At 35.5% G+C, this 25,799-nt stretch overlaps 1 protein-coding gene and 2 long non-coding RNA genes across 3 annotated transcripts; 2 read left to right on the top strand and 1 right to left on the bottom strand.

Annotated features, from left to right (window-relative positions):
* The first annotated feature begins 5,792 nt into the window (after nucleotides 1-5,792).
* Nucleotides 5,793-9,132, top strand: LOC149933765 (uncharacterized). Its single transcript, XM_090156000.1, has 4 exons — nucleotides 5,793-5,878; nucleotides 6,482-6,543; nucleotides 7,312-7,364; nucleotides 8,276-9,132. The coding sequence occupies exons 2-4, from the start codon at nucleotides 6,492-6,494 to the stop codon at nucleotides 9,065-9,067; spliced, it is 897 nt and encodes a 298-aa protein (XP_090012126.1). The 5' UTR covers nucleotides 5,793-5,878; nucleotides 6,482-6,491; the 3' UTR covers nucleotides 9,068-9,132.
* A 96-nt stretch (nucleotides 9,133-9,228) lies between these two features.
* Nucleotides 9,229-12,159, top strand: LOC149933764 (uncharacterized). The gene is made up of 2 exons (XR_016472855.1): nucleotides 9,229-11,752; nucleotides 11,980-12,159. It is a non-coding gene; the product is annotated as an uncharacterized LOC149933764 (long non-coding RNA).
* A 5,036-nt stretch (nucleotides 12,160-17,195) lies between these two features.
* On the bottom strand, nucleotides 17,196-22,990 carry LOC149933763 (uncharacterized). Its single transcript, XR_016473097.1, has 3 exons — nucleotides 22,900-22,990; nucleotides 17,681-17,803; nucleotides 17,196-17,359 (listed from the first exon to the last, which is right to left on the bottom strand). It is a non-coding gene; the product is annotated as an uncharacterized LOC149933763 (long non-coding RNA).
* Between the last annotated feature and the right edge of the window lie 2,809 nt (nucleotides 22,991-25,799).

The raw sequence follows: 25,799 nt of genomic DNA, 5'->3' as shown, positions 1-25,799 counted from the left end.
ATATTGATTTGGTCAGTTCGGAGACACTCGAGATTAATAATATACAACTAGCACCTACTATTCCACGGAAACATTAAAACTCTCGAAAACGTCTTTGGATATCCAATATGAAACGTTCTATGGTCTCGACACTCTCGACTTAAAAGTGTCATCCTCAGATACCCTAATAATTAATATTCCATGATTAATGTTAATTTAAAATTTCTAGTCATTATGGATGGATTTTGAATCTATTGAAATGAACGAGATTGAAGATGATTCATCTCTAAAAAACTCTTCGTGAAATGATAAAAGACTTGGTCCAACTTCAATAGAACTGTTGAAGAATAAAAAAACAGCAATACCCTCAGTTACTACGAAGCTTTGCCATGACAGTTAATTTTTATTCTCCGAAAGCAAACGATTTCTTGAGAAAACACCTTTGTTTACCACATCCCAACCCTCTACGAGAATGGATAAACAAAATTGTTCCAAGTTCTAACTACATTAAAAATGAGAGTGACAAATCAGACCATCAACTTTTAATAGCATTATTTGTTTTGTATTGATGAATCGTCAATCAAGAAACATACTGAATGGATAGGAAATTAATTTTCCGGATTCGTAAACTCAAGCCACTGACGAAATTGCAACATCAACGGTTTTATTTATGGTTGTGGCTATCAACGGCCATTTAAAAGTCCCCATAGGATACTTGTAAATATAAGATTAAGAAAAATCAGCAGATACAACAACGATAGTAGTTCGAAAAAGGACAATTTTGTATGCAATGCCAGTCTATCAGAAATATATTATTACGATTGATAATTGTATTTAATCTTTAATATTAGAGGTAAATTTACCTTTTTTCTCTCCAAATATCGACGTTGTTTACATTTTGCAATGACGTCATAAAGCCCAGCTGGTTGCCACAAAGGGAGTTTAGTTTCTTAGATGGCCGTTTGTGGCGCCATGTGTTTTCTTCCCTATAACGCATAGCTCGCGAAGGGGGATAACACCGCGGAACAAACCCTCAGATTTCATTGGGTCTCTACTTATTTTCTATCTCTATGGTGGCATCCCTCTGTTGAATTACAGCCAACTTAGATTCATTACTACTCGAAGCAGTGAATCTAAGTTGCCCGTAGCTTATTTCCTTATCACCAGGGCCGAAAATAAGGATTTGAAGTTATAGGACATTTAACCAGTGACCCCATACTTTTTTTCAGAAAAGGTATCGGACATGTTGTTAATCTCAAAGATTTAAAAAATAAAAGCTTCTCAAATATTAGATAATGTTATTGGACATATGACCATGGAAAAGTTATCGCACATTAATTTGTCAAATTTGTCGGACCCATGTCCAGTGTCCTGTACTTATTATCTGCCCTGCTTAACACTATTCTGGAAAAATACACAATTTGTTGGAAACAAAGACTATATATATAATCTTATAGTCTTTGGCAGCGCTCAAAACGAATTATCTTATCTCCATTTGTCTCCATCTTCTTTATTTGACACGTTTCCACGTCGTCGTAATAACGTAATTTCGTTAATTGCGACCAAAGTAAGTAAATACATTTTTATTGTAGTACCTTTTTATCTTTATAAAATTTATAAACGATAAAAGAATACCTGCCATTACATGAAATTCAATTATTTGGTCAGGGTTAGGAATTTAGGGTTATTCTTTTCAGACGAGGCCTATAAAGTACAAACCCAGAAATAATTTGAAAAACAGGTTGAATGAACCAACGTTAATTTTATCATACTTAGTATAGTTTATATTTTATAAACTATTTTCATATTTATCGTTTTAGAATGAAGAAATTAAGGAAAGTCCAGAAATCCCATATGGAAACGAAAAGTCTAAGCTTCACAACTTTTGAAATACAAAAAGTGAAGAGAGTTGACAGGGTTGAAAATGCTGGCGATCTTCCTAAATTTGCCCTAGTTGAAGTCCTAAAAATTGATGCAAGATAAGTAGTTCCATTAACTATGATTCAAAGATTCAATCCAAAACATTTAAAAGATTTAGAATCAAGACAAAAGTACAGCCTTTTAACTGGCGAATGTAACGGAGACGTAGAATTATTTAGCATTTTAAAGCTTAGCAGTAAGTTTTTACAGTGTAGTATTTCTATACTGTTAAGGATTAATACCATTATTTCATACAATAGAAACTGAATTGGATCTAAATCATTGTGAGAAAAAGGTGATGGTTCCAAATTCTAAATAATTAAAGACACCAGAGCAAGGAAAAAAATGAAAAAGTAAAACAAAATCAAAAGGAAATGAACATACTAGAACAAGCAAAATCCTTACCCTTTGGTAAATGTAATTTTAAGAAGATTAATTGAAGAAATTATTTAAGGCGTACATGTAAAATAATCTATATCATTTAATGTTTTAGGGATAATATGGAAATGAGGAATAAATGGGTGCTTATGCTGGTTACGTATCCGTAATTTCTAGTCTCAACAATGAAGATGTTCATTTTGCCAAATATTCCATCTGTAACTCCTACGAAAGCAGAAGTTTCAGACATGGCATTTCCATTTATGTCTCCACGGTCTTCATCAGTTTCCTAATCAAATGCTTCTGATATATATGCTGACATAATCTCAAGTACCCTCTCTCATAAATTAATATATACATTAATTTAAGATAGCCATAATGTATTACATTTCAGGCGACGAAAGGCAAAGAAAAGATCATCAACAAAGCGTTCATTTGAGTGATGACGACAACATGGAATATAATAATTCCAAGCGGGCCCATAGTCACGATAGCCAAAGAAAAGATCTACAAAAAATGCATTAATTTGAGTGATTACGACAACATGGAAAATAATGATCGCAAGCGAGTCCGAAGTAACCAAAAACCAACAAAAGATTGTAAAAACAGCTTTCATAAAGCCAACATCGAATACGTAAATTTTAAATTATATGTTTTAGATGACCCGTTTATATCCGAAGGTTGGTGTTTTTATTATTTATAAAATAATTTTATTATTTATAAAATATATTTTTATAAATGTTAAATAATAAATTTCATTTCAGGTGTGAAAAAAACTATTTGAAACTTTAAAGAATAAAGTAACTTCACTCGAAAAAGATAATGCAGAGTTGACATCTTTGAATAGGGAATTGCAAAGAAAATTTTTACAATATACCGATTTAAAAGGTAAAACAATAGTTATAAAATATAATCTATTGCAATATACATATTGCTATAGTATCATAACTTTTAAGGTTCAAACTATGCTAAGAATAAAGCAGAATATAAATCGGCCAGTGCGAGGAAAGAAAAAGAGGAGGCATTTGATGCTGTACAAGGTCGATTTACTAAAACTCCAAATGGCAATGTATTACTTTGGTTTTTAAAAGTCAGTTGTTAGTCGCTTGACTAAAAAAAACCTTTCTTTGACAGGTATTTGCCCTGGAGTTTTCTTGGACTGGAATAAGTGGAATGAATCAAAAACTTGGCGTTGATAATTTGGGGAGGAAAAATTCCTTGCGAGAGGAGCAATGTTGGTGTTGCCTCGAACCGCAATCAAAACCAAGAACCTAAGCCACCATTAACGCCACATAAGTTAACTGTAGTCAAAAGTGCTTTCTTTAAAATTGATTAAGCAACTGTGGTGCTTTTCTACTCTTTGCCAGAGAAGATTCAATAACCAAAAAGACAGAGATAAGAGTAGAATCGCAACCCGTTACATTTGAGGCTAAGATAAAAGATTTATGCAGTGTGAGTCGATTGGTTATTTAACATTTAAACTTAATTTGTTGCATTTTAAAATTAGATTGTGTCCGATACTTGGCAAAAACCAAAGGAAAAACTGAAGATTCTTAGGAAGCAGCAGCGAAAACAGTTAATAAAACCATCTCGGATAAAATTTACGATCTAAGAAGACCAAGAAAATGAAAAAAAAAATGCTAAATTGTGACGATTTTTAGAAAATTTTTAATAAAAACTAAAGGGTTTTAAATAAAATTCCAATTGTGTAGTTAGTAATTTTTTTTACAATTTACAACGAAAACTATATGGTAATGGTAATGGAAACCATTGGAACCATTAAGGGAAACAGTTCCCACAGCCATTAAAAAAACAGTATGGCTTACATGTAACTAACCATTAGAAAACCAGTAAGGCTTAATTAATCATCTGATAGGGAACCATTTGAAAAACCAATGGTAACTGTCTGGTTAAAAACGTAAGGAACCATTTGAAAAACCAGTGGGAACCATCTGGTTAAAAACGTAGGGAACCATTTGAAAAACCAATGGTAACTATCTGTTTAAAAACGTAGGGAACCATTTGAAAAACCAATGGTAACTATCTGGCTAAAAACGTAAAAAACCATTAGAGGGTTACCTATTAAATGTCCATCTGGTTTTATTCATAGGACACCACTAGTAACCAGTTATTCCCATCTGGGTTTATCCATAAGACCCCACTAGAAAAACCAGTGACGCCACTCAATTTAAACCGGCTGGAAACATGTCCCAAAACACATACGCGACAATTATCACTGGACCCATCAAGTGTTTTTTTTTTCATAAAAGTCCACTATATAAGGGGCGTCGGCAAACTGGACATGAAAAATCTTTTTGGTTCCAGAGATCGACACAGCAAGTCAGCATTTTATAGATAACCTATTTTGTATAAATTGATAAATATATATTAGTTTAAATAAAAAAGTATTTAAAGTTCGACTCTCGTACATGGTTTAAATATATTTCCCGGCTTCAGAAATAAAAATATAAGTGTAATTTAGGGTAAGTTCAAAGTGTAGTATCTTTGCGCATCATCGGTTTAACGTTTTGTATCACGACAACTATTAAGATGGAATCTCTTAAAGATTCAAACATGCTCCGAGAAAAATAGTTGAATCGTTGATTCGACTAAATCCTAGAAGCAAGTTACGGAAGGAATCGAATCAGTTACCAAATTTTTTTGAAATTTCACGTCCACTCGACTTATTATACATTTTAAGGTCATTTATCAGTAATATAAAAAAGGGAACTGAGTCACAAACGATTTAGTTGTCAAATAATTTTTTAACTTTAAATGAGCTTAAGTCGACAGTTTCATTAAAAATTGCATCGGACAGCTCATATAAATTGCAACTCAGTTTAATATTAATGAACTAAAATCTGCGTATTTCCTAGGAAAGGAAGACTTACTACAAAATTATGATGATCAAAAATTACAATTCCGCTCTACTATGGAAATATTTTGACTTTAATATATTTATCCAATCGTCGCAATTTGACGAACGCCCGAACACAGACGTTGTTTGAGGAATTTCAAAACGTAATTCACTAAATGTAATGAAAATAGCTCGTATGTATTGAAAATAATTTGTGCGTCCAAACTTGAATTATATTTCAAAGTGTATCAATTAGTATTATTATTATTATTTTAGGTATATTATGCCTAAAATAATATCAGGTGCCGAATTAAAAAGTGTGTTTTACCCCCGATGAAATTACTGAAATTGTGGTTGCCCTCGGTAAACATTTGACACGATGGAGACATGGAACTGACACAATTATGTGAATCATATTTCTTCTTTTATGTTTTAGTTTTACGAGTGTTAATGCCACAAAACAAGCGTTCTACTCGAACTGAAAATAAAGAAGGCAAAGTGCACGGCACGTTTTAGACATTTGCTCTTTCAAAGAATATGTATTGTCACGTATTAGAACACAAGAATTTCATGGTTCTTAGAACAATTAAACACCTAAGTAAGTTCAATGGGCAATTGAACGTATCGTTTACTTCATTGTTTTACACGGTTAATGTATAAAAAGGAATACCGGCCATACCTTTCCACAGATTTCTTCCAATTTTTTAATCGTACATGATTAGTTGAGGAGATTCGACCAAATTGGTAAGTAAATTGAGTATTTTTCAATGTATGACCGTGACAATTTACAAAATTTAATACGGGATATGTTTTTATCCTAATATCTTTGAAAAGATAGCGCCATTTCATGGGGAAAAATCAAATATGATAGAAATGAGTCCGAATTTCTAAATTCTATTAAAAGACTTGACTAACCTTGTTTACCTTAATGCCTATAATTTGTATAAATTAATTTTCTAACGAAGCACATACAGATTTTTTTCAAAAAAACGATATTTCCAAGAAATTTGGACTTAAGCAATTTCTTAGTTTTCTATAAGCACTTTTAAATAATATTATTATAGCTCTAGCATTTGAATAACATTTACAAAACCCTGAAAAAATATATATTACTTTTTAAGTGTTATTTTATATGTACTAAAATCTTTGATAGGTGCTACTAAAGTTCTACTAAAATATGTAATAGGTCCTCTATACCTCCACTAAAATCTGAATTAGGAGCTAATAAAGTTCTATTAAAGTCTGCGATAAATGCCTCTTCACATCTACAAAACGATGTGATAGGTATAATTTACTAAAAGTTCTACTTAATTTTACGTATTTTGACTTTTGTGATTTCATAAAAAGAGTCTGAAGGATGGCTTGCCTTCTAAGTCTAATAGCAACTGTTTTTCTGTTTGCGTCATATGGTGAGATACCAGCTTAATATGCTTTAATTGTGAAATGATAACCTAAGTCTATAATATTTTGCCATAAGTATGACACTTACTAGACTTTACATATAAAAGAAATTGTGAAAGACATTCACTTAAACTTAAACTAGCACTAAAACGTAATGCTTTCGATCGGTCTCGTCTGACGTCGCCATTTTGTTTGTGTGATGATGTCACTCCGCAAGAATCTCCAAGAATTTTACTCATCTAACATGCATAATTATTTAAAAATATTAAAGACTTAAAGTGGTAATCTTTGTATATTTTTCTAACCTCTTCATTTAATAACTTTAATTTATTTGGATCTACCCAATTTTGTACTTAATTTTTGAATTAAATATAATCAACGGTTTCGAGGGCATTTTTAAATTTAGAAAATTCTACAAATGAAAATATTGATACAATCTTTTATTAATTGAAATTTATCTAGGTAAAGATCAATTATATACCTTTTTATAAATTGAGCAATTCATTCAAACTATAATTAAAACAATTGAAATTTTATGTACTTCGGGATAAAATACATACATTTTCTTATTTTTGGAAATTTACACCAACTAAATTAAAAATCTAATTAAATAAAATTTAGTGTACGTATATGAACGAAAGAAAATTGTTTTACCTTTTTGAAATTTATCGAATTATTTTTAATTAAAATTTTATTACTTAAATAAAGTTAGGTTTTTGTCAGATAGCCTTTAATTTGCAACTTATATAAAAAATAATATTTACATTTTGTTCAAGGCGAAAGCACCGGTAAGGAACCCATGAACGACTTTTTATCGTCGATTATTCCGGTAAGTTCATTTAAATTATAATTGGACGAGCGAATCAAGGGCGCTTTTTACTACACTAATATTTCGGCAACTAAATCTCCGTTACATTTTTTTTTTAATTCTTTGAAACTTTACACATACTAAATACTACAATCAGAGATTTAGATTTATATTATATGTCTATAACAATTGTTGGTATATTTTTATCTAAATCTTAACAAGCTTCAGCATTACAAAAAGGGTTTTTTTTTCTGCTTCGCCAGATTTATATTTTATCTAGTTCTAATAGCAATTGAAGGTGCTTGGTGGTTTTAATGTCAGGGTTTCTAAAAAAAAGGAAATGTTTCTCAAAAGAACCTCTAAAAAAATTCCATCCGCATTTATTTTTAAAATAGCGTCATTCCATGAGCTACATGTATTTAAGACTTTTTATAAAAAAAACTCAACACGAAATATAATCAAATCATTGATAATAATAGACAGGTTCTAACTCTGTAAAGTTTACCGCGCGTGCCCATCTAATGATGTCTTAAATGAATGGCTTGCGCGGAAAAATGCGTTTGGAAATTCGACAATTAGGTCTGGTACCTATAAGAGCAACAAACACAGCGCCCCACGCCAGGAGAAGGCAACCTGTGCATTTTATTGTGTACAGATTTCATTGGTTAGATGAATTTTCGCCTGCTGCGGTCGGAAGGGAAATATTGAGAAATTGTCTTCCTCCCGCCCGTAAAACGTTAAGCGTAAGGGCTCGTTCAATGAAATTTGTACACAACCCTGCGTTAGCGTGTTTAACGGCTAGCTGTCTTCTCATTGTGTTTGTTGTTCCTAGGTTTTACAATGGACGAGGTAATAATAAGTATATAATAGCTTTTTAAATAATGTTGTTTTTTCTATTTTACTGCACGTATTTTGCCCCTTTTATGCCCTAGATATCAACAACACCCATCCCGGAAGAACCGGAAACGCCATGCTCAACAATTAAGTCAAAAGAGCCACCACCGTGCGATATGCCAAAACCAGAAAAACCGCCCATGCCGGAAATACCGCCCATGCCGGAGAAACCACTTATGCCGGAAGAACCGCCAACACCGGAAGAACCACTCACGCTGGACGACCCACCCTTGCACAAAAAACCGACCAATCCAGAAAAACCAGCGAATGGAGAAAAACCCGCCAATCCAGAAAAACCGGCTAATGGTGAAAAACCAGCGAATGGAGAAAAACCCGCCAATGGTGAAAAACCGGCCAATCCAGAAAAACCAGCGAATGGAGAAAAACCCGCCAATCCAGAAAAACCAGCGAATGGAGAAAAACCCGCCAATCCAGAAAAACCAGCGAAGGGAGAAAAACCCGCCAATCCAGAAAAACCGGCTAATGGTGAAAAACCGGCCAATCCAGAAAAACCAGCGAATGGTGAAAAACCGGCCAATCCAGAAAAACCGGCTAATGGTGAAAAACCGGCCAATCCAGAAAAACCAGTGAATGGAGAAAAACCCGCCAATCCAGAAAAACCGGATAATGGTGAAAAACCGGCCAATCCAGAAAAACCAGACAATCCAGAAAAACCAGCCAATGGAGAAAAACCGGAATCGCCATGCTCAAAGACACCTGTTTGCCCTTTGTCAGAGGAAGGAGATCCGCCAACAACGGACGGGAAAACCAAAACGATTGCCGTGAAAGAAGAAAAAAATAAAAAAGTATCTTTGGCCAGTAAAAGCTAAAGTTGAATTTTTCATTGTTTCATGTATGTATAATAACCACAATATATTTTAAGTTTTTCAGTGGGTTTCTTGGTTTTAATTTTTATGACGTGTTTTTGTCTCGCGTTTCGTTATTATTCAAATAGTTTAGTGACGTCATTAATAAATGAAGCGAGCCCCCGTAATGCATTTCGCTGACTCGTGTGGCGGCGCGGCTACATAAACAAATTCAGCATTTTATGTAATCTTATGGCTTGCTTTTGTCAGTGTCAAAGAGCTCGTTTCCGTGTTAACCCTTTTTTGCCGTTCCAGTGATGATACCAAACATCAAGCTCTCGGGAATTTAAACTTCTCTATTTACTCTAAACGAAAGTATTTCTTCGCTACTGTTTGGTCCCGATCTTCAAAAAGCTTTAATATATTAAGATAGGTTAAATATAAATAACTATCATTATGAGTTTCTTGAATTGCTTTTATAAAAGGTGCGATACTCAACAGTGCAGCACCACATCTGAGTTCGCATCTATGAAGATAATTATTTTTCATTTAAGACCTAAACGCATCTCCACCAAACAAGCCTGGCAGCAGATGTGGATAATGGGGAAAGTATGAAAATAACTCCAAATCGCATGATATGAAAGGTTTCGCCCTATTTCGTCGTTGAGCTACGCGTGGAGTTACAGCGATTTCCTGCTTGTAGTATTCATATGCGGTAAAGCGGTCTCAATCGTCTGTTATAATATCTGATGTTCCCTAGGTTGTCTACTCTGAGGAGACGGAATTGGCCTTGCTTTTACATGGAAGAGTGTAGTGTAGTGAATAATTGTGATTTTATGGGTTTAAACAAGGTAATTTAAGTTATAGAGGAGGAAATTGAACTTAACACTTTTAAAGATAATTTATATACTTCCACGCAATTAGAGTTACACAATGAATTTTTAAACCAATCTTCAACTTTCCAAAGGGAAAACTTAGGCCTGACAGGCCTTCTTATAAGGCTATGCCTTAATTTTTGAAGTAATTATAACAAAATATATCTTACCTAATTGGGAGTACTGCCTCGATGCATCAACGCAAGGTGAAGATAACAAATGGGGAGAAACAATTGGTATAGCAGCATAAGTGAAGATTTACTGTACTTGCAATGTCAACGTTTTTTGAACTTTTGTGGCTTTAATAACTCATAGAAACATGTTAATAGTTTATAGAGAGCGGTTGCAATTTTTAAATATAGTAATTAAAATGATAGCAGATAGTTAAATATAATTACTTACAGAAATATATGTTTGAATGAAAGTTGAAACTAAGAAATGTGTTGTAGCTTTATTATGACCAAGGCTTATATTTACCTAAAGTTTTTCTTCGCATTTCCTCTTTTTCTTGGGAAGTTCTGTAATTTCGGGACAGACACAAATATGATCTCGTTTCAACAATACATTACAGTTGTTTGTAGTAGTTTTGATTTAAGTTCTGGGCCAAACTGGTAAGAAAAAGTTGCCGTCGTACGTACCTCCATTTTTTCAAACCCCGGCTGAAGGTCAGGCGCCACTACTTTCGCGGCTGTTGTCACTAGCCGCTGCTAGTCCATCAGAAAGACCATCGCTCTCAAGTTAATTATGTTCTTTATGGATAAACTTTCATGTACGCGATTTTTACCATTGACTTTACGGAGCGTTTCATACTTCCTCCCATTATCCACATCTGCTGGCAGTAATTCTGTTCCAAAATTCTATCATTTTTATAAAATCCGTTGTTTTATTGATTGATAAATTATTTTATTTTAAATTATTAAGATCACGATTTTAAATTGGAATTTTCGATAATTTTGTAGATAATGTTTGGTCCTAGGCAAGATAATTAAACTGAGTTTAATTTAAATACATGAAAGGAATCCATCTATCTACGAATTACATGTATAGTCCTGTCGGAGAGTAAAAAACCATTTCTTTGGTAGTTGTCGCAAGTAATAGTTCGTAATGTATATTCCTCGGCGTATGTTTTAACCTACTTCCTTATGCATGTCCAAAACTTTATATTCCAAATTTTAGATCCCAAAGGTGAACCAAGTATCGTGTGAAACGATTACAGATACATTTAGTACCATGCTTATTTTTATTTGGTTACTAATGATAGTCCGTCACACAGCTTCATTTAGTATAAAAGTACACTTGATTGTACGATAATCACACGGTTAATTTTGCATTTATTGACTTACCTATATTGGTACTTATGATTGTACGTTGAACACACCAACACCACTCACAGCTTCGTATAGTGTCATATTAATGGATATTGTTATCTATGATTCTAGGTTACAGATCTTCATTTAGATTCATACTTATGATATTGTTTCTTATGATTGTACGTTATCCAGCTTTATTTAGTGTCATACTTATGGCTATCATTGAGTCGCGGAATATTTTTAAAATAATTTCCAAAAACATTGTACAGCACAAAAATTGGTTCAGTATTATCGACAAGGACGATAGCTATCGTACGTTTGGAAACGCTGCCCTCTATGGTGATTTTGAGCAAACGCACTGAGATCAAAGGTGAACCAGCAGATACCAGAGGTAGTTCAAAAACGATATTAAACGATGGCTCTTTGGCCATGAACGTAGACTGGGATCGAATCCTGGCGCTACCCATGTCGTCATTGAGAAGATTTTTCAAAGATTGGGCCCTCACTCAAGGGAATACATTAACGTAAGTTTGAAATTTGTTTTGATCTAATTATTATTATTATTATTATTATTATTCGATTCAAAACTTTAATTATACAACATAAAAACTTGCGGTGATTTAAAGCGTTAGTAAGTTAGTGTATGTATGTATGTACGATAGTGGATATATGATACAGTGATAAATTGAACTAGTGAATAGAAGGTATGGATTATCGTTTAGCTTATTATTTTGATTTCTTTACTTTATAGATCGAGAGACATTGTAGGGGTCTCGGACGAGGAGGAGGGAAAAGTAAATGCAATGCTAGATGCTTTTTTACACGGCGATTCACCCGACGCTGAATAAAACGAAGCATCTTCATCTTCGGTGAAACGGGTACCGACTCCCAAAATTGAAATTAATGCAAAAACAATGAAAAAAAAATCTGTATAAAAATAAAATAAATAAATTTATTTTGATCCGAATATAGTGAAATATTTATTCGTTGAAGGATCTAGCGACATCTGGCCTGTACAAAGATACACATGGCAGCATGGATCTGATAACAAACGCCGGATTCATAAAACGTCAGGCTCTAGCCGCTGAATCAAAAGAAATTGAACTTTACGGAAACATGTTTGCGATATTTTTTAATTAACGTTGTACAACTTAAAGTTTCTCTAACTAGAAAAAACAATGATTTAACCCTATTTAGCGACACTCTTGACGCGTATAAAGTTGAATTTGTTAACGCAGCCCTAGTTGTACGTAAAGTTGAAATTATGCCTAAATTTTACTACCCCCTCAACAAGGTTTATTACATAGTAATTCCAAATATCCCTTTACCCGTACCGAGATAAAAATAACTTTTAGGACTTGAAGTTTCGATTATCTCAAGTGTTATTTAATATCTAGATATACGACCCAGTAAGCGCAATGTATTTTCAGCTATTCTTATTTGCCTAATTTAACACGTGACGGTTTTTTATCGCCAACCAATGAGCAGTAACCTCTATTTTTGGTTATGTTTTACAATCTCCCGTGACTTCAATTGGTTTCAGCCAATGATAAATCAGGATTTACTTGGAAGTTTCGAGTGTTATTTGATCTCTAGATATACGACACAGCGTTCTTTTAGTTCCTGGACCTCCTCGAGAAGACACACGTAGATTTTCGCACTCCGTACGCCGCCCTCTCGACTCTATTTACAGGTAAAGGCTTAAGGATTTCCGTAAAAGTAAGTGACTTTATTATTTTAGTATAGAGGGAAATTAGGCTTTTTTTTAAATTGAAAATGTAGCGTCTTTGAAGTAAATAGACTTAGATTCTAGCCAAATAGTCTTAGAGTCTAACCAAAATAAATAGAAAAACATAATTTATTGAAATTTAGGCTTAACCAATTAGGCTTAAGAATGTAGGCAATAGCTTATAGAAACTATCAGTTTTACAGTATGGACATCGAAGCGTATCGACTTGAAACCTTTCGTCACTGGAAAAATCCGCACGTCACTAAGGAGCAACTAGCAAAGGCGGGATTCTACTATATTCAACGGGGCGATGAAGTACGATGTAACAAATGCCATGGAATCTTAGAACACTGGAAATCAGGAGACGTACCAGAACTTGAACACGCCAGATGCTTTCCAAACTGTCCGTCGAGGGATAATTCACCATCGGAAAAAAAGTACATCTCGCTAGAATGGGACATTCCCCCGACGCCAAAACTAACTACGGTCGCTGACAAATGCATCTCACCTGTACCTTAAGAAGAAGACGACGTTTGTGACTGTCCCTCGTATGCCAGACGATACTGCTGTTAGACACTACAAATACGTGAGTTAGAACTTTAAATTTGTGGATGGGTGGAAAAAATTACGGCTCTTCGCTTTTCCAACTGCATTTCTGATGTACCCAAAAATGGACCAAAATGGACCAAATGTACCCTATAAACGACCAAAGTCATCATTTTCGGCCCTATGTAACCCATTTCGGACAAAAAGTACCCCAAACTGGACCTTTTAGCTTTAATGTAATGTTAAACTCCCATAGAGATTCCCCTAAAAAGAAACAATTTGCGGTCCAATTTTGGGTACATGAAGTATTTCGGTGAGGTAAAACTAATTCTGGCAAACTGCTGCGATTTATAGCGAATGGGTATATTGATAAAATACGATTTAAACGCGTTATTTATATTGTCGGTCTAATATTAGAACCTGTTTTACGCTATCATGTAAATAAAAGTAAAATAAAATTGGAAATGTATATTTCTTGTTTTTAATTGCCTAGAGATTAGAAATTAAGGGGTTCCGAAGCGATAGTGGAAATTATGGTTAACGCGGTGGGGCTAAGAGTAGAGAGGGGTAAATTCCATCCTCCAGAAATCTGCACGAGGAAAAATCTTGGCGATTATATATCGGCGAATGGGGAGAGGAAGCAGAGAGAGAAAATCTTGCTGTTACCGTTGGGGGATTGTGATAACTCGGAGGGAAGCACAGAGAAAATCTTGCGATTACCATTGGGGATTGGGGGAAAGCAGAGAGAGAGAGAGAGAAAATCTTGTTGTTACCGCTGGGGGATTGTGATAAGATATCTGGGGGATTGTGATAACTCGGAGGGAAGCAGAGAGAAAATTTTGCGATTACCATTGGGGGATGGGGGGATGAAAGGGGGAAAGCAGAGAGAGAGAGAGAGAAAATCTTGCGATTACCTTTGGGGGATTGTGATAAGATATCAGATTCATTATCTCATCCCCCAGGGTTAATCCTTCTCTCTTACGGTCTTATCACTTCTATTGCAGCATTTCTCTCCCAACGAAAAAAAAATAAAAATAATCAGCTAGGCTAATACGAAGTTCTTTTAAAGTTTATAATTTTCTGTCCAGCGATCTATAGAGTCTACAGACATATCTTTCCATTTGGGCGAAAATATAGTCTGCTATCCCAACAACGTAAAAGCCTTTAAAATATTGTCGTCACTCGTTATGAAAGCTTTGACATTAGATTTAAGACCTTTAGTCGCAAAGCACCCTGTATTATCTCTACCCTTGAAGACATACCATCAAATTTATGGTTTCGCTAGTCTTTCTCCAAGCCTGAAGTAATAGTCACCAAAGGCAAGCCTTCTCCGTTGTTACGAAGAAGAGTTGAGCCCTTTGCTAGTTGCTGGTAGAAACCAATTAGTAGAACTAGCACGTCCGTATCTATTGAATATATGTCTAGCTTTACAGAAGGGTCTGAGTTTGCAACGTCGGTTGCGTGTAAAATTATTTGCTGGTCAGCTTCTTACAAGTTATATTTTCCATTTTTCATAGCTTCCATCGCAAACACATCGGAGAGGTTACGATTAAAGGAAAGTTTGTTATTCGAGGAAACAATACAGATTTGGTGACTGAGCTTGTAGTATTCTAGAGGCTTTTTTTTAAATAGTTAGTTAGCTCGGATTTCGTTTTCACGTGCTGAAGAAATTGTTTTACATTTGGTATTTTAGTGTTATCATTGACATGATATGAATGGATAAATTTCGCCCGACACATTTTTCACGGGTATTAGTTTTCAAAGAATTTTCGATGTAAATATCAAAAACGATTCGTACCTCATCGTAGGCCGATGCCATAGAAAATAATTTAATAGCAAATAGATTTGCGGACGTTATATATTTTGCGAATTGAAATCTGGAATCACTCCTGCGTAGTGTTTGCGAGTTATCTCCCCACTTGTTAATGGGTTTTCCCGATATCTTCGGTTTCCCCTTCGCCTAAAAACTTTCAGAGGTTTTAATTCAATAGTTATTGTAGGGACGCTAGTGGTTAGCTGTGGCAGGCTAAACACCACCCTTCCACATAGTTCAATTTACTCTGTATCGCTGTTTTTAAGGGCCTGAGACCTGTTGCAATGCAGGTTATAAAAATTAGATTACTACTAAAATAAACAATAAATAATCACTTTTTATGCACTGGACAAATCCAAACCAGAATTTTTAATAACTCTGTACATTTAATAGTGATAATGTAGATAGACTATACGTTGAGGCGTGTGTTACACCTTAAAACTACATATTTAAGGCTTTAAGCTTAACATTCCCAAAAACCAAAATTAATAAAAAAATGTTGTCCAACTGGTGTGGAAATACGATATTATTAACACGTTTTTCAAGAGTCTACGTTGCACAAACATTGAGCTACATAATTCTGATAATTGTCCATAACTAAATGACTTAAAACTAATAGTTAAGCTAATATGCAAGCTTAACAACAGGTCTTAAAATTAAGTCTGTCATGTACTTAAGCTATTCCAATAAAAAAATTAAACTTGGCACAATTTCCAAAGTAACCCCAAAATTCAGACATACGCTGCTGCCTTACTATATCTCCCCTCCCCCCGGTTATCTTCCCTCTGCTTATGGCTTTTCTATCTTGGTCATCTCCTTTGTTTAAAAATACCCTTTTTTATGAATCAATGAAACTCAGAAATATACATCACATTTCCAGAACCAAAAATTAGTTAATGCAGTTTAATATTTAGAATGTTAATTGGACATCTCACCAAAAACATTTCTAAGGAATCCCCTTAGTTGAAACAAATTCTTTTTTGGAGAAAAATTAAATTTGACGCATTTCATTGAGTATTTGGTAGTTCGTATTTTAATTAAAAAATTTGGGGCAAATTTTAAATGTAACTGATTATTTAATAATATAACAGCAATTTGAGAATAGTTTCAGCAAATAAAGTTTAAGAAATAAACAAAGCTTCGATAAGATATTTTACAAAAATATAGATGTAAAAACGGCAAAAAAGAACAAAAGAAAAAAAACACGATAAAATGCCTTGAAAGGTTTTATACATCTGGCAAGCTCAGATTTACATCTTTAAAGTCGTCGGGCAGGTTGCTTTCGGTGTCATCTTTTGGTTCTTTCTCGTTTATGAAAGCGCTGTCATCAAAAGGAATATCGGGTTCCTCCTACGGTACTACTTTTTTATTCGCTTCAGCGAAAGCGTCCTTTGTCCTAAGGCATATCATTTCGTCCGTTACCATTTCGAAAACTGAATCGTCGGTGAACATTGAGTCAAGTTCATCCATAGTGAAGTCCACTACTTGGGAGTTTGTGGCAAGCGAAAATAAATTACGTTAATAGTAATACCATAAGTTTAGTATTATTCAAGAAGTATATATCTTTGGGAAATATTTTACTGATAGCTAATAGAGAGTTTAAGCAAACGCTCTAGGAGTTCCTACTGCAACGTCTAGACACACGTGAAAGATTTGTTTCGTTTTCCTTTCAAGTTTTGTTCAGTTGATAGTTCATATATAAACCTCAAATATGAACTATACGCTAAAAATTAACGTGAAAGATAAATGACAAAAATTTTCATGTGGCTCTAGACGTTGCAGTTGGAACTTCTAGAGCGTTTTTTTAATCTCTCTACTAACGGAGTGACGTCATCACAGTAAGAACCCCCCCCCCATTAGCAGGCCGCTGTTAAAAGCTACGCCAAACATGAAAACGGGCGGACCCAAAATGGCAGGGCTCTTTTGTTACTAGCTTTCAGTAAATGTTTTGCATGTGAAGAATAAGAAGTGACATACTTATTTAATAAGTGAGGTTCATCCACAGTGAGGTCCACTGCTTGGGAGATTGTGGAGAGAGAAGTGCTATAGATTGAAAATAAATTAAACCAATAGTAATACCATAAGTTGATAGAAACTATCAATAAGTATGTCTCTTTGGGAAATATTTCACTGATAGCTACTAAGGTTGTGACGTCATCGCGGTAAGAAATAATCAACCCCCCTTTGCAAGGCGCTGTTAAAGGCAACATCAAACACGAGAGCGGCAGGACGCAAAATAACACAACTCTTTTGTGACTCACTTTCGGTAAACGTTTTGCACGTGGAGAATAAGAAGTGACATACTGCTGTAATAATTTTATAAAATAATCGTAATATACATCGATTTTGTTAAATAAATATTACCTAAAGGACGATTGGACAGTAGTTGATATAGGTGTGTCTTGATGTATGGTAGGTGAAGCTGGGGCACGTTTCGCAGGGCGGGAATTTTTCCGAATAATCTGACGCAAATTAAATCCATAGGCTCTGGAAATGGTTAGAAAAACATAGGTTAGCACGTGTGGTTTCCAGTATATAAGAGTAGGATTAACTTAGGTTTTAACTAAAGCCCAAGAAGGCCAACCGTAGCAAAGTATTCAAAAAACCAGGAACTATGGCTAAGGATGATTCAGACGTTAAAAATAGCTTTATTTAATCTATTCCGTATAGAAATTTTCTATACAACCTCTACGAAGTCGTTTACAGCTCTAAAGAGCGTGAATGGATAGAGTATTCTATAGAAAAACCATTTACATCATGTCTAAATCAAGTTTACGCCAAATTTGTGTATCAAATAATATTTAAATTAATTGAATATTATAGTCCAGGAGACAGATAGCCTTTTTTGACGTAACCGTCGGATTCGGTGCGGCAAAGGTTTTTTGAATATTTCTGGTATTTTCAAGGGCGCTGATCAGGAATCTGCCGGGTGCCAGAGCGAGAAAGATATGACGTCATCAAGATGGCCGCCGGTACCACAACACTAAACGGGGCTTATCTCCAGAACGCCTTATTCGAATATTACTTTTAAGGTGTCATTTGCTAGATATTGGACTTTTTCATATCATAGTTGTAATGAATCGCAAATATCTATCACCAGGGGGCAGTGTGATATTTGTTTAGGCCCTTAATGTTCATTATTGCAAAGAATATAGGCTTGTAATATCTCATTTAAAAGCATTTTACGACCCCTAAGTCATTTAAATGCTGTTAAATTAATAATTTATTCATAACTGCCACTAGAGGGCGCTGTGATAATTTTGAGCCCTTAACTGTGATTCGTACAAATAATATGTAGGCTTGTTATACCTCATTTAAAAGCATTTTACGACCCCTAAGTCATTTCGATGCGGTTAAGTTAATGCTGATTCTTACAAACAATACTTAGACTTGAAATATATATATATTTATATATAAGTTAGGTGGCGCTGTAATATGTTAAGATTCCATATATATGTACAAAATAATTGTTGGTTTTTTGTTGGGAAGAGTTTAAAGGTTTTAACTTTTAGCTACCCCACATTTTCACAAAGAACAAACTCGCAACTTAAAACTCGAGATAAATATATTGTTGACACGCTTCGGTTAATTTCTGGTGTAGAATTGAAATTTGATCTTGGGGCGGACCTTTATTTCACCCAGGATTTTAGTTGGAAATCTGTCCTTGTACTGAAATGGCCGAATCTACTGCAGATAAATGCTTTTTTGAATGTAAAAAGACAGGAAAGTTAATCGTAGCTAGCGAAGCGGGGATTAATAAAATAATTCGGTCAAGTATTACAAGAAAGGATAACTACCACATTGATTTACAACAAAAGTTAAGTGAAAATGAAAGTTTTACCATATTGTTTCAATGTACAATTTAATTTACTTTTAATGTAGAACCACCCCAAAGACGTTCAAGTTCGCTATCATTTAATTTCAAGGACAATTGTTTCATTTGCGGTGAGATGTGTGAACTTATGGATCCGAAACATCCAAGCAGATGGAGACCTACTAGCCAGTGTCGAACAACTGAGATAAAAAATTCCATATTAAAAGTTTGCGAAGTGCGAACCGACGATCTTTCAGTTCTAGTTCGGAATCGAGTTTCAGGAGCGGTAGCTGATCTCCACGCAGCAGATGCCCAATATTATAGAGACTGCCTTAGAAATTTCACTGGAAAACGCTTCTCATTTTTAGGGTGAGTGGATGCGCTAGTATTTTATGCCAGAGAAATAATATACCTGAAACTATGAAGTTGGTCGACACTGATGATACTGATCACGTTTCACGTGTTATAAACGAAATCAAAATGCAATCAAAGAGCCTTTCAACGAAAATTACACTTACAGTACTAGTAACTTTTCTATAGAGAAAGCCGTGGAATGCACCAGTGAGAGTTTATTGAGGCTGATCAGGGGGTTGCTTTCCACCAACGAAGTTACGAGACAATCACTAAGTCTCGCTCAATCTATTCAAGCTCTGATTCTTAAGACATTTAACCAAACTACATTAGGCTTAGGGTTAAAACTGCGCAAGTAATTTGGATCCAGGGACCTAATAGATACCCTTCACGCCAATGGATATATATAATCGTATGACGAAATTAAGCCCTTCCGAAAGTCAGCTGCGAAATACGCGAGTGATGAAGAAGGCGACATGGGAAAATTCCACAGTGAGCGTCTTATCAGCGCTTGGTTTGACAACTTCGACTTACAAGTCTTCACTCCCAATGGTGCGAGAGAAACTCACAGTTTGGCTGTCGAAATAGTACAAAACAGTTCTGGTTCCACCTCAATGACAGCGGCTTCAAAAATATCAATCCTCGACATCCCCAGACTATCTAGACAACAACTCGCTATTTTAAATATTCACGATTTATCACCGACTTGTCTTCAACACTTCAATGGACAGAAGAAGCCAAAACCACCCGAGGTTCTAGTAAATTCGGGGCTTCCCTATCACTTTCTCGCAAAACTAACCGAATCTATCGCAGCTGCTCTGGAATGCGATTTTGATTGGCTTTTGGCACTTACTAGTCAATCAGAGGAAACCGACTTAGTCCCCGAATGGTCGGGGTATATGGCTAAGCGTTCTCGACAAGACCAGGTTGCGAAACCATATACAAAATACATGTTTGGTCCTTTAATAGATTCCCCGCCCTCGCACCCAGACACTGTTTTGACAACTCTCCTCTACATCGAGAGACTTATGAAGAAATGTGGGTTGTCATTTTATCACGTTAGTGCTAACATGCATAAGGTAGTGACGCAAATTAAACGGTCGTTCCCAGAGAGATGGAGTAATTTGATAGTTAGACCCGGAGGAATGCACACTTTGATGTCATTTATTTATTTATGTACGAACTTTCGGCAGTCCCGACCTCTTTGTTTGACGAATATGGAGACATGAGAAAAGGTACGAAATCGGCATTACTTTCCAAGCTAGCAGTTTTTACAAGCGATAAATTAAATGAGATTGATGTGGAACTGGTTGACGGTAACGAAGCTCTTTACCATATTTCATGGCCCAAACTTGGTACCGTTTCTGACCTTGCTTCTAAGATATGTCAATATGTGAACTGTAATCACAAAGTTCTTGTAATTTTTGATAAATATAAAAAAGGGTCAATAAAATCTCACGAAAGAGCTCGACGCGCGGGAAACGCATCTCCAAAGCAACTTATTTTGACAAAGGACACGGTACTTCCCCCTAGAGAAATGATCATGAAAAGTGATGACAACAAACGTCAGTTAATTATGTACAGCCATCTGTAATTCTAACACCGAAACTAAAGTTTGCCTTGTTGGAGAGGAACAATGTTTATTCCAACACGAAGAGGCTGATGTCACAATTATAAGCTATCTCCTTAAACTCAACAACAAAGGAAGAACTCATTTTCAAGTTTAATCGGACGATACCAATATTTTCCTTTTGTTTGGAAATACATGATGTTTGACGGACGAATAATTGGTATAAAGAAGACCGATCCAAATTGGGAGATATAAGCGGCTCTATTTTGCCCTCCTACGCTTTGACCGGGTGCGATTCCGTGTCTTATCCGTTTGGGAAAGGGAAGGTTGATGCCTTAAAATGCTTTTTGAAATCGAAACTAGATCTTTCCCCAATGTGCGACGAGATGGCCTCGGAAGAAAATTACACCAAAGCAGGTAAAGCTTTCACGGTTAATTTGTACGGTGGAAGCCAAGGGACTGAGATGACCACGTTACGGTACCAAATTTTTAGCCGGAGGAAAGACCCACCAAAATTAAATCTCTTCCACCAACGAATGAAACTACAGTTCACCACATAAAACGGGCTCGACTTCAAGTTTTGACTTGGTGTGCCGCGGATAAACTTGAACCCCCTAAATAAGAAATGTGCAATTTTGGGTGGCACCTGGATAAGGATCTCCCGGTACCAAATTTTAGTACAGCAGCTGTAGCCCCTGAAGGGTTACTGAAAGTTGTTGCTTGCTCTTGCCAATCTAAAAACATGTGCGAAGGAAAACGATGTAACTGCAGTTCTTCTGGTCTATCGTGTACGTCTTATTGCAAATGTGAAGGGGCGATAACTGTAAAAATAAATACTCAGTAAATCCAGCTGTAGAATTTGACGATGATAAGGAAGAATACTGATAAATATGTCATTTTAATAAATATTTTTATACATAACTAATTTGTTGAATTTCAACCTATAACAGCTCCCCCTAGTGGAATATATTAATAAATTAGGGTTTTTTTAGTATAGTGCCGACCAAGGGATCGCGAAAATCTTTAAAATAAGATATTACAAGCCTACATATTATTTGTACAGTTAAGGGCTCAAAATTATCACAGCTCCCCCTAGTGGCAGTTATGAATACATTATTAATTGAACCGCATCGAAATAACTTAGGGGTCAAAAAATGCTTTTAAATGAGATATTACAAGCCTATTTTCTTTGCAAGAATCAACATTAATGGCCTAAAAAATATCACACTGCCCCCTGGTGATAGATATTGGCAATTCATTTACACTATGATATGAAAACGTCCAATATCTATCAAATGACACCTTAAAAGTAATATTCGAACAAGGCGTTCTGGAGATAAGCCCCGTTTAGTGTTGTGGTACCGGCGGCCATCTTGATGACGTCATAACTTAAAATGCCCAACTTTCTCGCTCTGGCACCCGGCAGATTCGTGATCAGCGGCCTCGAAATTACCAGAATCATTCAAAAAACCTTTACCGGACCGAATCCGACGGTTCACCCCTCTGTCTGTCTCCTGGACTATTACTTTTGAAACAGTAGCATTTGGAAAATTTCTATTGATTTTCTCTCAAGATAATTTAGCAAAATTACCCATTTGCAAAAGATAATCTATTCTAAATACCTTTCCCCAATGAATCTATACATTTGCTATAAAACTAACCCATGGAATTCCTAAACGAATTTTTTGTTAATTTTCTATAAAACTGACCTAATTTTTGTACGGGATAGGGAAAATAAATTTTACAAAATAAGAAAATGACAAAGAGCCCATAGGCACAATGTTCATAAACTATAGTTAGAAGCTAAACATTTATAAATCCCTGAAAGCTAAAAATAAATTATCTTACCATTCTAGTTCCAGATTTAACTCTCTGTTGTAAAGCATGTTGAAAGATTTTGTCGTTCTTTGGAGATCGACGCTAGCCTCCCAAGCGCGGTAAATATTTTGTATCGCACTTCTGACATCTTTATACGCTTGATGTGCTTTATTAAACCGCAGCGCTTCAAATACCATTTGTGCCGGCACGGAATTAATTTAGGAAACGCTGCAACTTCAATTACTTGAGTTGGTTTAACTATATTTTTTTTTAAAGAAAAGCGCACTAACTCCTCTCGGCCACTCTTTCGCGGGGTACCCGATGTATTCCTGTAAATCCCGCCATGGATTCGCTAAACGCGGAGAGGTCAAACTCGTCATTTCACGTTCACTGATCGGTATTAAAAATAGCTATGAGTTTTAGAAGTCTCCCGAACGAAGCCCAAATGATCAAACCATTCCCAGATTGGGGAAGCTCTCGTAGAATGTCCAAAATTAAATAGGAATAATCCGGTTTCCGGAAACACCTTATCGATTATCACACCTTGTCGTCACCTGAAAAACCAACGTCGTAAAAATAGCCCGAAATAAAAAATCTCTTGGCTCCAGCCATAATTAAAGAGTATTACATTGCAAAAAAAACGTTCACTAGTAAATCACTAAAAGCGCGCTAAAAGTGCGCAACAAAATCGGATCAGTATACACCAAGAGATCACATTTGGAACATAGTACTTCGTGTGTGTAACTAGTGTACTATAGTGATCTACAAGCGTGAATAATACGTTCTTTAAGCAATTCAAAAGTGTGTACAGGTGGATCACTAAAAGATCACCAGCGCAACAAAATTGGCTCACTTGCTCACTTAAAGCACACTTAGGAAACACATAAGAGAACACTACTGTTTAAGTGTTTTTTGGTGTGTTTTTAGTTTTCCTGAGTGATCTTGTAGTGTTTTTTGACATTCTGAAAGTGTTTCTAAAACAGTTCAAAATAGAGCACTAAAAGATCACCTGCGCAACAAAATTGGCTCACTTGTACAATTAAAGAACACACCGGAAACACAGTTGAACACTTAAACAGTAGTGTTCCCTTATTTCTTTAAGTGAACAGATGAGCCAATTTTGTTGCGCAGGTGATCATTTAGTGCTCTAATATTGAACGGCATTATTTTTGTTTGCAATTTATTAACGTGAATGATATAAGTATCTTTTTCTGCTACTACAGATATATCTAAAAAAATAGTTTAGACCCCGTGCGTTAAAAATCTTGGTTTTACCGATATGGGTAGAAAATAAATATGTAAGGCAATAGGCCCCTGGCGTAGATTAGATATCTGGAAGCATTAAAGCTATCCGCAATGAGGAAAGATACCACATGTGGCTCTCATTTTCGTCTGCTTTATTAAGTTTACACTATAGTCCTTGGATAAATTAAAAGTTAAGCAGACGATTTTGAATTTACTTGTATCTTCTCTTTTCATGCACGGGGCCTAAAGACGCCGTGCGTAGAAAAACAGGAATAAGAGACGGCACCTACTGTCCGTGTTTGAAAACAAGTGTGTAAGCCATACTGAAACGAATTTAAGTGGCCCCAGCGACGCAGAAGCTTTTGTTTAGCTTCTGCTAAGTGGGATCACCGTGTATCAAACGTCTGTTAAGCCCCCTGTTCTCGTAGCTTTGACTTCATTACGTATTTGTATCCTCTACATGTCGTGGATGGCCGCCGAAAGGGGGCATAACGAAAGTGTTCAGTAGCTAATGGGGATAAAACAAAAGTATGAAATTTCAATTCGCTACCGAAATTAGACTAGGTGGCGCAGCGACGCTCAAGCTTTAGCGTCTGCTAAAAGGATATATATAAACAATTAGATGTTACGCTTAGTGTACCAATTGGCACTGTAAATTTAAAGTGTTCGAAAAGAGATTATGTGGTGTACCAAATTTTACAACGCGGTGTCCTCAAAGTGATAATTTAGTGTACCAAACCATTGATAAAAGTGTTCTAAATGTGTTATGCGTTCTTTAAGGGCACCTTGATTACTTTAGGATCACCGATAGGATAAACGAGATCACTTATAAGCGATATTTTCAAAAGAGTGAACACTCAGAGATCGTAAAAGCACACATGGGATCACTTTGTAGAACATATACAGATCACATGTATGTGCTACCAATGTGTACAATAGTGATCTTAAGGTGAACGATTTATTTGCAGTGTAAGGTCTTAGAGGACTAGATGAAGATGATGATAACATTGAACTACTTGGTGGTGTATGAAATACAGCGAATGTTTTTAACAGTGTCAATCTTACAGGATTTTTAATTAAACGTTTTGAAATATTTGACTTATGAATGCCCTCGTAAAACTCAGTAACTCATATAGGATCAATCACTGTTCCAGGCGTTTTTCTCACAGCGTTATACAAAAGATCGATTATATTAGATCCTCCAATCACTTGTCCTCGAATAGAAAGCTCCCCTGAGTTAGCTCATCTAATATATCTCGGATCTTGCGTAGTCGCTGGGTTTAATGAAATTGCATCACTAACATAAGTTGCAGGTAGAGAATAAGATATTTGCGCGAATCAAGTTTTAGGTCGTTCAGAGTTTTCAATAACGGGAGATATTCGCTCTTTACGTACGTAAGTTAACCGTCGTTGGAGAGTTTGATTGTATAATGCTAATTTCTCTGATTCGTTTAAATCTGGATTATCTAAAATAGATTTCATTTCATCATCGAGTGTCTTCTCTTTTTGAAGTTTAGGTGTTTCTTCTGTGTTTTTTGATCTCTCCATTACATCTTCAGGTACTAGAAGCATTTTTCGAGCCATCATCGGTTTATAGCTCGGCTTATTGCACTTCCGGCGACTGAGCTAACGATAGATAGCAGTGGCGCTAATAAAAATGGAAGAAAACCACCCTTTTGTACCAG

The sequence above is a fragment of the Leiobunum rupestre genome, chromosome 8 (genome assembly GCF_980474605.1).
Source record: "Leiobunum rupestre chromosome 8, qqLeiRupe1.1.hap1, whole genome shotgun sequence".
NCBI classification, from domain to species: Eukaryota; Metazoa; Arthropoda; class Arachnida; order Opiliones; family Sclerosomatidae; genus Leiobunum; species Leiobunum rupestre.
This window is presented reverse-complemented; position numbering and strand designations above follow the sequence as displayed.

What these genes read in the sequence shown, in the direction of transcription:
- LOC149933765 (XM_090156000.1), top strand. Translation starts at nt 6,492, where the DNA reads ATGGCTTGCCTTCTAAGTCTAATAGCAACTGTTTTTCTGTTTGCGTCA. An exon ending in TTTTCTGTTTGCGTCATATG is followed by an intron (nt 6,544 to 7,311) that starts GTGAGATACCAG and finishes ATTTTGTTCAAG; the next exon opens with GCGAAAGCACCGGTAAGGAA. An exon ending in TTTTATCGTCGATTATTCCG is followed by an intron (nt 7,365 to 8,275) that starts GTAAGTTCATTT and finishes TTTATGCCCTAG; the next exon opens with ATATCAACAACACCCATCCC.